Source organism: Halichoerus grypus, chromosome 5 (genome assembly GCF_964656455.1).
Source record: "Halichoerus grypus chromosome 5, mHalGry1.hap1.1, whole genome shotgun sequence".
Classification (NCBI taxonomy): Eukaryota; Metazoa; Chordata; class Mammalia; order Carnivora; family Phocidae; genus Halichoerus; species Halichoerus grypus.
In genome coordinates, this window is record NC_135716.1 from 91039103 (window position 1) to 91053028 (window position 13926).

Below are 13926 nucleotides of genomic sequence, written 5' to 3' on the forward strand. Positions count from 1 at the left end.
AAAACTGTTTTTTTTTTTTTTTTTTTCCACTTCCCCCAGTATAGTAGCATGGCTGCTGGCTGGGGCTGGGGGACGATCTTTGCCGAGTGGCCATTTAAGACACTGGGGATTTGATGCCACCGAGGTGGCTCTCAGCCTGCCCTTCGGTGTTATTTGATAGTCTCATGGCACCTCCAGGATTCACAGATTCCCTTCTTTTCAAGGATGATTCTACAGATCATTGTGACCATGTCTGAACAGTCAAGGAAGTGAGACCCAAATTCCGTTTGCTGATGCCTTTTTGTCACCGTTTGCTCATAGGGGTTTCAATTCAACAGACAAATCAGATAGCTTGTTGGGCCAGCCTTGCAGCTGAGACCTGGGGAGCATGCTCTGGTTGTTCTGGGGTGGGGGGATTTGGTGGCCCAGATGGATTGGGGTGACCAAATTTGATCCGGCTGTCACACCACCCAGCCTCTTTCTCATCCAGCAGCTTGCTGCTGGGCTTCTTTCTACAATGAGCAGACACTGGGTCAAATCAAAGCTTTTATTTCACTTCTCCCCTCCAGATGGTAGGCAAGTGTCCACCAGGCACATAAGAAACCCAAGGGTCACTCGGGCAGGTAGCCGCTTGCAGCGAGGCACGGGGGTGGTGAGACATCCCATGTCTGCACGTGATCTGAGGGGGCGGCGAGGAGAGCTCTCGAACTTTGTGCTCAGTGGCCCATCATCCCCATGCTGGCACTTGAATTGCTAGCCCTTCCTAGCATGATGAGGATTTGGGAGGAAGCCAGAGGCTCCAGGTGTTAGGGCATGTGAACGAGCTAGGAGATGCAGACATGGCCATGGCCCACATGCCCGGGAGGTGATAATCCTAACTTGCAGAACGCACTTGATGAAAGTGCAGGTGCGGACCCCCGCGGTGGAGAAACTCCACCGTGCCTTTATGGGAAAGAACAATTTCTGTCTCTTTTAGATAGAAGAAGGGGCCAACCATGTCAGGAGACAGAGTTACGAGTTTTCAGTGGCCCCATGGGGAGGCTTTGGTTGAACTCGAGGCCTAGGGAGGGGAGGACCTTTCTGCTGGTGAACTTTGGTGGCCGATGGAGGAGGAGCCTTCTTCTGTGGGTGGTGCTGGACACGGTGGCTCGGAGGTGGGGGCCGATGACAAGGGGCCTGGGGCCGATGACTAGGTGGTGGAGGAGGTTGGGACACAGCTGGATTTTGAGGAGCTGATCCTGGAACCTGGCGGGGCTTCTGGCGCCTTTCCTTGGTGGTTACTCTGCGTGTTCTTATCTCCAGCTCCTCATCTGCAATAATAAAACTTCTGAGAGTCCTCTTGGTAAGGTAGGATCAATGTAAATATTTATTGAGCGTGTACCGCCTACGTGTGAGAAAAACACATCCTCTATGCCATCTTTGGCGCCCCGAGGTAGCTGAGGGCATGCCAGGAAGCTGTGGAGAGGACTTGAGGGGCCCAAGTCCCAGCTGTGCGGCCTTGGAGAGGCCTCTCTCATCCCCTCTAAGGCAAGCTTGGGCTGCCCATTTGCCTAGCAGTCTGTTCACCCACTGTTTTGTATGTTTGTCCTTCAAACATTTCTTCCCCATCTTCTCAATTCAGTGCCACTGCCGAGTAGCGGTGATGGCTCAGACACAAGCCAGTGACAGGACAATACCTGCCCTCAAGAAGCCTGAAATCAAGGAACCCGAGGCAGGACTGCAAACCACAATGTCAGACTCTGGGAAGAACCCAGAGCCACCAGAGAGGTGCAGAGAGAGTCCCATGAGCTCTGCGGAGAGGAGGAAAGTGCGGCCAAGTGGCCAAGCCCCCGGGCTGCCTTGCACAACAAACAGGTGAACTGTGGCTCTGAGCAGCCTGCCTGGCAGAGCAGGACTGGGGGGGGGGGGGGACAAGCATGCCCACCACCCCCCCATCACTGCAGCCGCTGCCCAGATGTCTGGTCCCCAGAATTCCTCCAGGCTCAGTGTCCTCCTCATCTCACCAGGGCACAGAATGGAAGGGGTCCCTCACTCTCAGGGTTGAGCGAGGCAGGGTGGACCCTGAGGGTGATGGTCTCCTTAAATTGTACAGAACTCCTTGCTTGCATCACCTAGGCCTGACTTAGCCCACTGGCCATAGGATTTGGGGGGAAATCATTTAACCTCACTGAGCTTAAATTTTCTCATCTGTATGAATATTATCTATCTCACAAGATCACTCAGGAAGTTGGATACAATAATGAATGCAAAGCATTATATTACAGAGGTTAGTCCCTGGCCCAAGTGACTGACTGCTTTGTCAACATGAGCTAATTATCATGTTGAAAGCAGCGATTGCCTTGTCACGGGCTTGGAGGACTATGTGATCTTTGACCATCAGGCAGTGGAGAAAGGGCCTTTGCAGGGGGACATGGACAGAAAACAGCCTGAGCAGGGCACAGATGTGAGGGAGCCATGGATGCCCATGGGACTAGCAAGCAATTCTGCTCCATGCAGGCAGAGGGGGCTGGAGAGATGGCGGTGGAAACATGGTGCCGCGCTGGGAGCCGTGGCCTGAAGGGGACCCAAGGTAAGAAGTCTGAAGTAAGGAAGCCAAGTCCAAGACCACCCCTGGCTGGGCAGGTTCAGCCCAGGTCCTTGTTTGTGTGGTGCTGCAGCCCACTGGCGTGGGCATCACATGCCCCCTCTAGGGAGAGACCCAGAGTGAGAAGACCCAGTGCTACTGTGAATGTCAGATTACACAGAACCTGAGGGGCCTGCTTGCCTGGCTGCATGTCTTGCTGTGGCCGGATGTGCCCCACTGGACCCACCTGCAGCGTGGGGTCCCAGCACCCCCAGAGCCCGCAGGGACACCTGATGTGCCGTTATCTGAACTCGCTGCCTTGGGAGGCCTGTGTTCCTTGAGCCAGCTCCCCACTTACAAGCACAACATTTTCATTCTTGCTGGGTTGTTGGACAGGCCTGATTTGAGGAAGAAACAGTCCCAGCACGCATACCCCCTCTGAATAACAAATTGGAAGGGGGGTATAACTCCCTGGTTTTAGATCACATGTGTCCTGCAGGTCCCTGAAATTTTACCGGTGTTTCTAGGAGCGTGGTTCTGAACACACCTTGCCTGCCTCCACCCCCCGCCCCCCCACCTCCAGAGAGGATGAGATGTTTGTTCATGGAGATGCTATCTCGAAGCTAATCATTCTACCCACGTAGAGATGTGTGGCTCATTCAAAATATGTCCACACAGGGCTTCGACCGAGTCAGCTTCGGTGGCGCATTCCAAGGGGCCAACCAAGATTCGGCTTCTCAGCGCTCTCCTACCGTCACCACTGAGAATTTATTTTTCAAAGATCAAGCTAACCAGAGAACGGAAAACCCTGTAACCACTGGTTATAACCCTGACATTCTGAAACTCCCCATCTCCATTATTTTCCTTCCAGACTCACAGTGTCATCCCCATGAGTTGTTTCCACGGGGATTTTGCCCTGGCCTGCGGTGGGACAGAAGCGGGGGAGCTTACCATTTCTCCTCCTGTTCTGCTTTTTTCTCTTGTTGATGTAGAAAATGAGTAGTGTCATAAAGATGACGAAGATGATGCCTCCTCCGCAGATACCAACAATGAGATACAAGTCCAGACCCTTCTCTGCAAGAGGAACAGAAATGCATGGAGGTGAGGGGTCCTGGGCCGAAGGGCCATTTCATGGCTCTGGCCAAGGATTCCTGCCTCCCGCATGAAGCAGGTGAAAGAGCCTCATGGGGCTTTTCACCCTCAGAAAAGCCAAGCGCATGGAGGCGGTCAGTTGTGTCGATCTCTGAAAGCGCGGGGGTCTGGCCTAAGCCCCCCAGATGGCTGCTCTGTACCAGACATGCCAAATTCTTCAGGTGCTCGGCATTGCCCCACCCCCCCCCCCCCCGGGCCTGCCCCACAGCCCCGTCAAGGAGCATGTCATAGAAGTTTAGCTCTCGGAAGGAGTTTAGAGACAATCTAGGGTCACTTCTGGTTTCATAGGCCCAGAGAGGGAAGATGGGTTGCCTGAGGCCACAAAGTATCTGTTCCTGAGTGGTGCCTTAAGCAGCCCCTTGTCCATGTTTCTGCACTATGTATCCACCATCTCTGGCTGCCCTCCTACACCAGGTGGGGTGTTTTTGTTTTGACCAGGCGGTTTCCGAAGACTCAGGGTAAAAGTTTCACTTGTCCAGCCCGCTGGTCAGCTCCCCCTCCCAGATTTTCCCTGGCCTATGAGAGAAACTCAGACACGCAGTGAGTCAGCTTAGCAGCGGCAGTGGATTTGATCTTGAGGTCGCAGACCTTCAGTCACCGCAACGCAATGAGGATAACCACTCAGTGTTCAGAGAAATGGGTTTGAATCCAGGCTCTTCTAGGCAAGAGCTGTGTGACCTTTGGCAAGCTACTCCACCTCCCTGAGCCTGTTCCATTCGGCATAAAAAGGAGATAATGAAACTTACATCACAGGGTGGCTGTTGGAGGTCAATCAGATAATGGAAGTAAAAGTGATTTGTAAACTGTAAAACAACACACAGAGGCAAGGTCTGGCTCTTAGCAGAGCTCTGTGCACTGGTGTTTCTGGGGGCTGTGTCCCCGGGAGAGGGACTGGGCCGCCTGCCCTTGGTGAGTCAAGGGCAGTTAGAGAGGCCTCAGCTGAGGCCAGGTGTCAGGGGACTCGCGCATCTGGAGGACAAACCGGAGCTCGGCCAGCATCACAAGGAGACCCTTTTCCAGCCAAACATCCCTGGGAAGACCCTGTTACACGTGAAGCCCAGGATGAGCCCTGGGAGTAAGCCAGAGGCCCGGAAACCAAACTGAACAGATTTTCTGACAGCAACAGTCTGTTAATTCTCACTGTTTTTCCTCTCTGCCCCACTCTTGGCCTGCCAGTCACACAACCTCCCCTCCTCTGCTGACGGACGTGCTTCCATTGGAAGATTCCATGGGACCAAGAAAGCATTGGGGTCCTTGAAGGCTCTGGGGGCTGGAGCCGGGGGCTGCTGGAGTCTCTCTCGGGCTGACCTTCCCAGGGTCTGACCCAGTGGGAACAGGTCGGGGAGCAGGGGCTGAGCCTGCAGCCACTGCTAAGCTTTTGAGCCCTCACACGGGGTGGCCACACCTCTGTCTGGGGCACTCATGGAAACGGAGGCATGCCTCACACTGTCCATTCACAGGTCTGTCCAGCAGGGCCCTCTGAGGCACCTGGGGTGCTCTCGGCAGGGAACATTCCAGCTTGTCTCAGAGGCAGCTGGGGCTCCATCAAAACCACGCCCTCACCATCTCGAAATCCAAGCCTACCGCTTCCCACATGACGCCCCCATAAGTTCATGTGAGGTGGTCCTTCAGCATCCAAATCTGCTCCTCCCTCAGTGTTTTGGTTTCAAGGATATGCTCGCTTTTTGCTGAGCCAAATGGATAGTCTTTTCCTTGCCCCTCTCTGGCTTGGACCTTGAAGGTGATCCCTTTGAGGGTCTTCAAGAGCACCTGTCCCTCCCCCGCCTCCCCCCGGGTATCCTTCCCATCTTTTCAGTGGCCCTTTTCCAGACCTGCCTCAGAGGGTAAGGGATGTGAATGTTCTACCTTTGAACCTTGGCTTCTCCCGAGGCCCTTCCTGACTCCCTCCATCCCTGATGCACACACATTTCTATACTGGTGGGATCTGGTTAGAATAAACATGAAGAACACAGTTGCCAGATAAACCACAGGAAATGCAGTTACATTTGAATTTCAGATAAACAATGAATAATTTTTAGTAGAAGTATGTCTTCCCCAGAAGGGGGAAAAGAGGTCGTGAAGTCAAGAAGGGGCAGCTTTGCTCACTGCGCCTTCGTGATGGGGGGTTGTGGAGTCATGGCTGGTAGACGGACTTGAGGGTGAAGTGATGCCCGTCTAAGCGTGTGGTTGGCAGCCTCTGAGATGCCCCCCAAAAGCCCCAGCCCCCTGGTATTCCCTCCTATGCATGTGGGCTGGGCTTACTGTGTCACTTCTGAAGAACAGAATATGGCAGAAGTGATGGGATAGTACCCCTGAGACTAAGTTACAAATAGACTGTGGCGTTTGCCTCAGGCACTCACTCAGGCTCTCTCTGAGCCTGGCTGAGGGCAGCTAGTAGCCATATTGTGAGGCGGCCCAACAGGCCCCGTGAGCGAGCCCCGACGAGCAGAGCCTGGACCCAGCCCACCTGACTGTGGTCCCGGCCGGTGTCCTGACCGCAGCCGCATGTAAGAGCCGCAACCACCCAGCTAAGACGCTCCCAGACTCATGACTCACAGAAACTGCCAGCGAGTCACCGGTGTTTTAAGCCACCAACAAAGGTAATTTGTTATGCAGCGGCAGGTAACTCCTTCAACGCGTATATAAGAAAGCCTCACGTCTGACTTCATACCAGCTCAAGGGCTGTTTCCTGAGGTCACTCACCAGCCATAGTCCCTGCAGAATCTCAGGGCCTCTGGCCCAGGAACTACTTTTCTGTGTTCAGTCTCCCTTCAGAAGGGTTAAGCAGACAGAGTACCAGACGAGGAAACTGAGGGATCATGGGGCTCATTCTCTTTGTGGACCAGGAGGCTGAAGCCCAGAGAGGGGAAGGAACTCTGACAAGGTAATCCCGCTGAATTTGGACAGACGCAAACTAGAAGTCCAGGCCTCTGGTTCCCAGAGCTCCCCCAACAGCAGGCTGCCTCTCCAACATTACTTCCAGGAGTCATGTGAAGCAGGAACTCTGCGGGGAGAGCTTACACGCCTGGGGTTTCAGGACTTCCTGACGCGGGGCTGTCAGCTCTATGGCAGGAGGGACATTGCCTCACAGGGTCCACCATCCTCTCTGGCCTTGAGCTCATCCTCTCTCCATGCCCCTAACTTCTGGATTTTTACCTTGGCTCCTGATAGGAGGTACCGCCCATCTCCCTTCCAGAAAGTAATCTTTTTTGTTCCCTTCTCCATTGTTAGCCTGGGAGTCACAATCCTGGTCACTGACTAGCTGAGGGACCTCAGGCAAATCAGTTGACCTCTCTGGGAAATGGGGGTTTGCATGAGATAACCTCTACAGTTCCTTCTACCTCTTCAATTGGGCAATTCTTTCTCCCAGAAGAGGATCTTTATAATTGCCCGAGGTTACCAGGCTCGAGTTACTGTGCTCCATGGAAGGACACCCACGATGGGTAACCACAGAACACCACTTTCTCTCTCCTCCAAGGATTGCCTTGGAGGTTTCCAGGAGGAAGAGGTGTGTTTTCAGTTCTCACCCTGAGCCAAGGCTGCCTCCTAGCCCCGAGACCCAGGTGCTGGAGTGAATCTCTGCCCTGGACCTGGCAGGCTGTGTTTGCGAACTAAGCCCGGCATGTCTGACCAGTGCTTGCCACGCACCTGAACAATTGATGGTCATCCCTCTGTTTTGCTTACTGACTCGGTTCTTTGCCATGCAGTTGAATGACATACTCTGTTTGGTCGTCCACTTGTTTGTGACAATCGTCCGAGAAATAGTTTTAGATGCAGCATTATCTAATAGTGTATTATCTAGATACAGCATTAATTCAGGGTCCGTTCCACTCTTTATCTCACAGGTCACGTTTCTGCCGGTACAACTCCAGAACATCATAGGTAGTGAAACCGCCTCTGGAAAAAAAAAATCCAATTCATATTAGCCAATTTTCTGATTTTTAAAAAAATTATTTATTTATTTATTTGAGAGAGAGAAAGCATGAGGGGGGGAGGGTCAGAGGGAGAAGCAGACTCCCTCCTGAGCAGGGAGCCCGATGTGGGACTCGATCATGACCTGAGCCGAAGGCAGTCGCTTAACCAACTGAACCACCCAGGTGCCCTAATTTTCTGATTTTAATAGACATTAATAGGGGCGGAATGGAGTTAGTTTGGGACCAGGGAAAATTTCCAAGACCACTAGCTATTTTTGAAAATCTTTTATTTTATTTTCTTTTTTTTGTATACAGCACATACAGCACAAATTTTTTTCTGTGAAGTTCATAGCTACATTACATGAGTAAAAAAAAAAAATATATATATATATATCAAGAGTTTATGTGCTATTTTGTACCTTAAAATGTTTTCACATACATGATATCATTTAATCCTAACAAACAGAAGAGGTTGATGTTTTCTTGCCATTTACAGAGGACATACCCAAGACCTGAGGTTAAATGGTGGACTAAGGGCATCCACTAATAAATGACAGATCAGGGGAGGAGCCCCCTCTTCCAAGTCCAAGTTCAGTAGCATGGGTACGACGGTTAACATGTCCTGATCCCCACAAGCCTGAGGGGGGAGCAGTGCTTCAAAGCAGCCAGGAACCCTGCCCTGGAGGCATTGTTCCATGTGTGGCCTGGGACCTTGGTCACAAACAAACCCCACCCCCACCCATCCACCAGGTCCTGGGAGCAGAGGGCCCGGCATACAACTCAAGCTCTGGGGTGAGTGGGCACCAGCCCCTTTCCTCACCCAAAGCTGCTCGGCCCCTCACTGTGCTTCACTGGACCTCATCTGTAAGAGACGGATAAGAAAGACATGCCCCACCTGTCATAATGGGGACAACCTGTGACAGGGCCCTGGGCACATCGTTAGGTACTGACGTTATTGGTGGCCGTTGTTACATTCCTAATCGTAAGCTCCCTGCCTCTCTTTTTATGACACCATAATATGCCAAGGCTGTGGCATGAAAGACAAAGCCCTTGGCTTCAGATGGGGCCAGTGGAAATCCTAACTCCACCACTTCTTAGCTAGCGTGACCTCCTCCTTTTTCTTCTCTTCTGTTCTCAATCTCACCCTTACTCTCTTTCCCCAGGTTTACCACCTTTCTCTCTCAATCTCTCTCCATTCCTTATGCAGCCAGATGGCTTCCTTTTCAATGACTCCCTCCCTCCTTGCCTCCCAGACAACGTATCTTCTCCATGAACTTTCCCATCAGATTTCATTTTTGCCCTAGTATATCCGCATGTGGAAGTTCACTTTTCTTCCCATCCCAAGACTCTGTGTGATCCAGAATGAAGAAGATGGAGGGTCTACAAGGCAACCAGTGCAGAGTTTAGGGGTCAAATCAAGGTGTTTACTTGCCTCTTCAAAATGGAAAGAATCCCTTTTTTCTATTTATAACAGTGACATCCAATCATTGTAAAAATTGATCAGATGAAGCAAAATGTTTCAAGATTAAAAATCACATGCCAGGGTGCCTGGGTGGCTCAGTCAATTAAGTGTCTGCCTTCGGCTCAGGTCATGATCTCAGGGTTCTGGGATTGAGCCCCGCATCGGGCTCCCTGCTCAGCAGGGAGCCTGCTTCTCCCTCTGCCCCTCCCCCTACTCATGTGTGCTCTCTCTCTCTCTCAAATAAATAAAATCTTAAAAAGAAATCTCATGCAATTCTACTACCCAGAGTCAATAATTATTAATATTTTTATGTATATCCTTACCAGGTGATTTCTATACATAATATCCATATAAATAATGTTTTATTTTTTATTTTTTTTTTATTTTTTTATTTTCTAAAGATTTTTTTATTTATTTATTTGAGAGAGAGAGAATGAGAGAGAGAGCACATGAGAGGGGGGAGGGTCAGAGGGAGAAGCAGGCTCTCTGCTGAGCAGGGAGCCCGATGCGGGACTCGATCCAGGGACTCCAGGATCATGACCTGAGCCGAAGGCAGTCGCTTAACCAACTGAGCCACCCAGGCGCCCTAAATAATGTTTTAAAAACTAAAACTGGATCATATGATTTTGTAGTCTGCCTTATTCCTCCTTACCGATGATCTATTATGAAATTCTTTCCTTTTAAACATCGATAAATATTCATCTCTACCATCTTTTTAAATGATGTATTCTTAATTTAATGAATAAGTTTATAACTGCTGGGGACTTTGCAATCCTTTCCAGTATTTCATTAATATAAACCACACAGTGATGAGCAGGCTCTTGAAGCCATGTCTTTGGACATGCCCTCTCTGTAAGGTAGCTTCCGGAAGAGGCATTGCTGGATCAAGTGGGGGTACATCACATACATGAGAACTCCTTAGTTCTAGGTCTCTAGGATTTATTCATTCTCCGCCAACACATGTTTTTAAGAGGGCTTCCAAGGCGTCTTCGGCCAGGGGAAGCAGCCCCCTCATTAAGGAGGTATGAGTACAGAGACCGAAGCTACGAGAAGCACGAAGAAACAGGGATGGGGGAGGGCGTTAGCACTGCGCAGATGGGTATTGGGTCCCAGGTCCTGCAGGGCACCTTTGTTTAGCTGTCTCATTGAATATCCCATGGAGTTATTATTACAAAGATCAGACTCAGAGCAGACAGAGAATTTGCCCAAAGCCATGTGGCAAGTAATGGGGAGCAGACCACACACTGAATTAAGATGCTGTGTGACCCTGACACACACACACACAGACACACACTCAGCCGGTGGCTGTTGTGTCACCGAAAGATCTCTGTCTTTTGGCCAAGGAATGTGGGGTTTATTTGGGGGATAAAGAAAATGTTCTAAAGTCAATTGTGTGCTAGTTGCGCAACTCTGTGAATATACCAGAAGCCGTTGAATTGTACACTTTAAGTGGATGAACTTCTGGTATGTGAATTCTATCTCAATAAAGCTGTTTGGGGGGGGAAATGTCACCATCCTTGTTCAGAGAAGCCCTGGATTTGCACCCTGACTCTGCTCCCGTCAAGCTCTGTGACTTCGGAGAAGTTGCTTCTGCGTCCCCGTAGATAATGAGAGGATAATCACAGCTAGCTCTCAGGACTGTCGGGAACCTTAAGTAAGAGCATGGAGCACAGCACCCAACACCGAGCTGGGTAGCCATTACCACTGCATGACTAGACGAGGCGCAAACATGAGGCTCGTGTTCAGAAGGGAACACCTGAGCCCATGTGGACAGGAGTCATGAGAACTGGGTTCCCAGAGCCCATAAGCAGAGCCCCCTTCCAGCTCCCTTCTCAGTCCTGCCCCATTTCTGGAATGTGCTCTCCATTCAAGGTTGCAGGGGCCTAGGGCCCGGAGAGTTGTCACTTGCAGGGAGCCGGCACATGTGGGATTGCTGAGAGCAGGGCTGGAGGTGAGCCTAGTGAGGGGGGAGGGGCCCTGCCTCCAGCGCGTTTCCTGTGTGAAGCACAGAAATACTAGTTTATTTGCCCGCGGAATCTCTGGCTTGTGCGCCTGTCTTCCTCTCCAAGCTAGCTGCTTCTTCCCCTTCTCACTTCTTATCAGCCCCTCCCAAGTATCCCCAGCCTTTCAACATCAATGTCATTTCAATTTCGCTTTCTCTTCCTAGTCTCCTGCACCCAAGCCATCTTGCCCATCCTTTCTCCACCCAGGACTCTCCGCATACTCTACTTCCTCATTTTACAGGCACCCCTCATCAACTCCAGGGGCCCTCGGTTCTGTCTGCCCATTAGTGCCAGCTGGGGAGCTTTGGCACCTACTGATGCCCAGGGCCCATGCCAGGAAATTCTGATTTGACTGGTCTGGGCCGGGACCTTGGCCCCAGTAACTTTTCCTAGGGTCTCCCATTGACTCTAACATGCACCCTGAATTCAGAATCCCCAAGCAGCTCCCCACCCCCGCCCACCTACCTCAGACCGGGCTGTAGCAACAGCTCCCTGGCTCATCTTCAGGAGGCACTCCCGCCCTCCCAGGGCATTACATACATAAGACCACACCTGGTGTCTTTTCTACAGCTATAGCAAAAATTATCTTCAGCTTTTGATCACTCTGATGTTGAACAGATCTGAAACAAGGGCTGTTCATCTTTAAATTCATTACTTCCAGCCATTTCCTGCCATATAACTACTCTTTCAGGGCATCCTGGCTTGAAATGTCTCTGTGGTTGGAAGACCCACTGCTCTCCAGTTAGTCTGCCCCACACCCAGCTTGCTCCTTCATCGTCCACCTGAAATGACCACTTTTCTCTTCTGCCCACCTGTTCCTCTCCTCCTGACCTTAATCGGGGTTCTACATGCAACTGCATATCCCCATAACCACTGAAGAGAGCATTTTAGGCAAAGAGAGTTGAGGTTCTATCAGCCGTGTATTTCCCCACATGGAGACTCCATCTCTTCCACAGGACGGAGCCCTCACTGAGGTGGGAGAGATGCATTAGATCTCCTTTAGGGCTCCCCCAAGGCCGAGGTCACGCTGGGGCCATTCCATACATGCTATTCCCCAACTTGCAAAATAGCGCCCAGACTGAGATGGAAGAATTTAGGGAACCAAGACTTACCTTGAATCTTCAGTTGAAATGTTTTGTCCAATATGTTCTTTCCATTTGTAGCATATATAACCACCCTGTAGGAATCACTGTCCTCTATCTTCAGATGTTTAATTTTCAGAGCTCCGTTTGTTGATACATTGTATCTTACACCTGTGTCTTTAAGCTGGCCCATTTTGAGTCGTGCAACCTTGATTTTGCCTTTTTCCCATCGTATATCATCTATATTATCATTCATTTGAAAACCAGTAATGTTCAGGTTGAAGTCTTGACCCAGGGTACCCCAGACAACATTGTTTTCAGGGGCTGTACCTATAAAAAGCAAGAAAGACAGTTCCTGAGATCTTGAGACACACTGCCGGAGAAAGTTGGGCTATGACCTCTTTGACTCTTATGCTCATGTTAGGGTCTCCAGTGGAGACCCACACTGACTTACCTTTGGTAGAAACGATGAAAATCAGAAGGAAGCTGGCTAAGATTTGACATGCGAGGCTCATCTTTAGGGTTAGTTTCCTTGTTATGATTTGAGCTCTTCCTGCGAAAGGAACTGAAGTAAGACCAGTGGAATCCACCCTCTGAGAGCTGAACCACGTGCCTCGTTTTCACTTCTTTTACAGTTAGCATAAAACACACGTACACGCACACGCACACACACACATACACCCTCAGCAGACCAACCCTGCTGAGGGGCTCCTTTACCAAAGCAGGTGTGTTTATCATGCGTAGTGTCTTCTTATCAAATTTTAATCCTCACAACAACCTTGGGTGGGTTTTATTACACCCATCAAAGAGAAAAGGAACCGAGAGGCTAAGTAAATCACTCCAGAGCCCCCTTTGGTTAACAAGGAGCCAAATGTCAGCATACAGCCCGCTTCTATCCATTCTGCTATGCTGCCCCGAACAGGACACATCGAAATATAGGTAAGTGTTCATAAGTGAATAGCAGCATACAAATATTTATCCTGTGAGTACAAGTATCGGAGAATCTAGACACGTGAGAGAATTATGAAAATAGATTTTTTTTTCTCTTCCTCAACAGGTGTTTTCTAGGTTCTAAAATTCTTTGTGATTAAAAAGACAGGGGCACCTGGGTGGCTCAGTTGGTTAAGCCACTGCCTTCGGCTCAGGTCATGATCCTGGAGTCCTGCGATCGAGCCCCGCATCGGGCTCCCTGCTTGGCAGGGAGTCTGCTTCTCCCTCTGACCCTCCCCCCTCTCATGTGCTCTCTCTCATTCTCTCTCTCTCAAATAAATAAATAAATAAATAAAATCTTTAAAAAATTAAAAATAAATAAATAAAAAGACATATAAGTTGAGTCTCAACTGTAAGTGCTTGAAATCCCCAGATCTTAAGTTCAGCATACATTTTACAACTCTGTTGAAATTCAGTTAGGTAAATAAAAACTTGTTCCCAAACAAACGAAAATGCATAGAGTCGGGGGCACCTGGGTGGCTCAGTCGGTTAAGCGGCTGCCTTCGGCTCAGGTCATGATCCTGGGGTCCTGGGATCAAGCCCCGCGTCGGGCTCCCCGCTCCGCGGAGAGCCTGCTTCTCCCTCTCCCTCTGCCTGCCACTCTGCCTACTTGTGCTCTCTATCTCTCTGTCAAATAAATAAAATCTTTAAAAAAAAAAAAGAAAATGCATAGAGTCTGTGGAATACTATCAAACAACCAGACTGAATCATTCAGAGCATTTACGATGGTTAATACTACAGATGGTTAAGGAAAGGAAGAGAGAAAGAAAAAAGGAGAAGT

The 13926-nt window shown here is 50.1% G+C and overlaps 1 protein-coding gene across 1 annotated transcript; it reads right to left on the minus strand.

Moving 5' to 3' along the window:
- Window positions 1-512: 512 nt before the first annotated feature.
- On the minus strand, window positions 513-12738 carry CD2 (CD2 molecule). Its single transcript, XM_036071022.2, has 5 exons — window positions 12610-12738; window positions 12186-12485; window positions 7343-7591; window positions 3494-3616; window positions 513-1289 (listed from the first exon to the last, which is right to left on the minus strand). Exons 1-5 carry the CDS (start codon window positions 12668-12670, stop codon window positions 991-993), a joined length of 1032 nt encoding a protein of 343 aa, XP_035926915.2. The 5' UTR covers window positions 12671-12738; the 3' UTR covers window positions 513-990.
- Between the last annotated feature and the right edge of the window lie 1188 nt (window positions 12739-13926).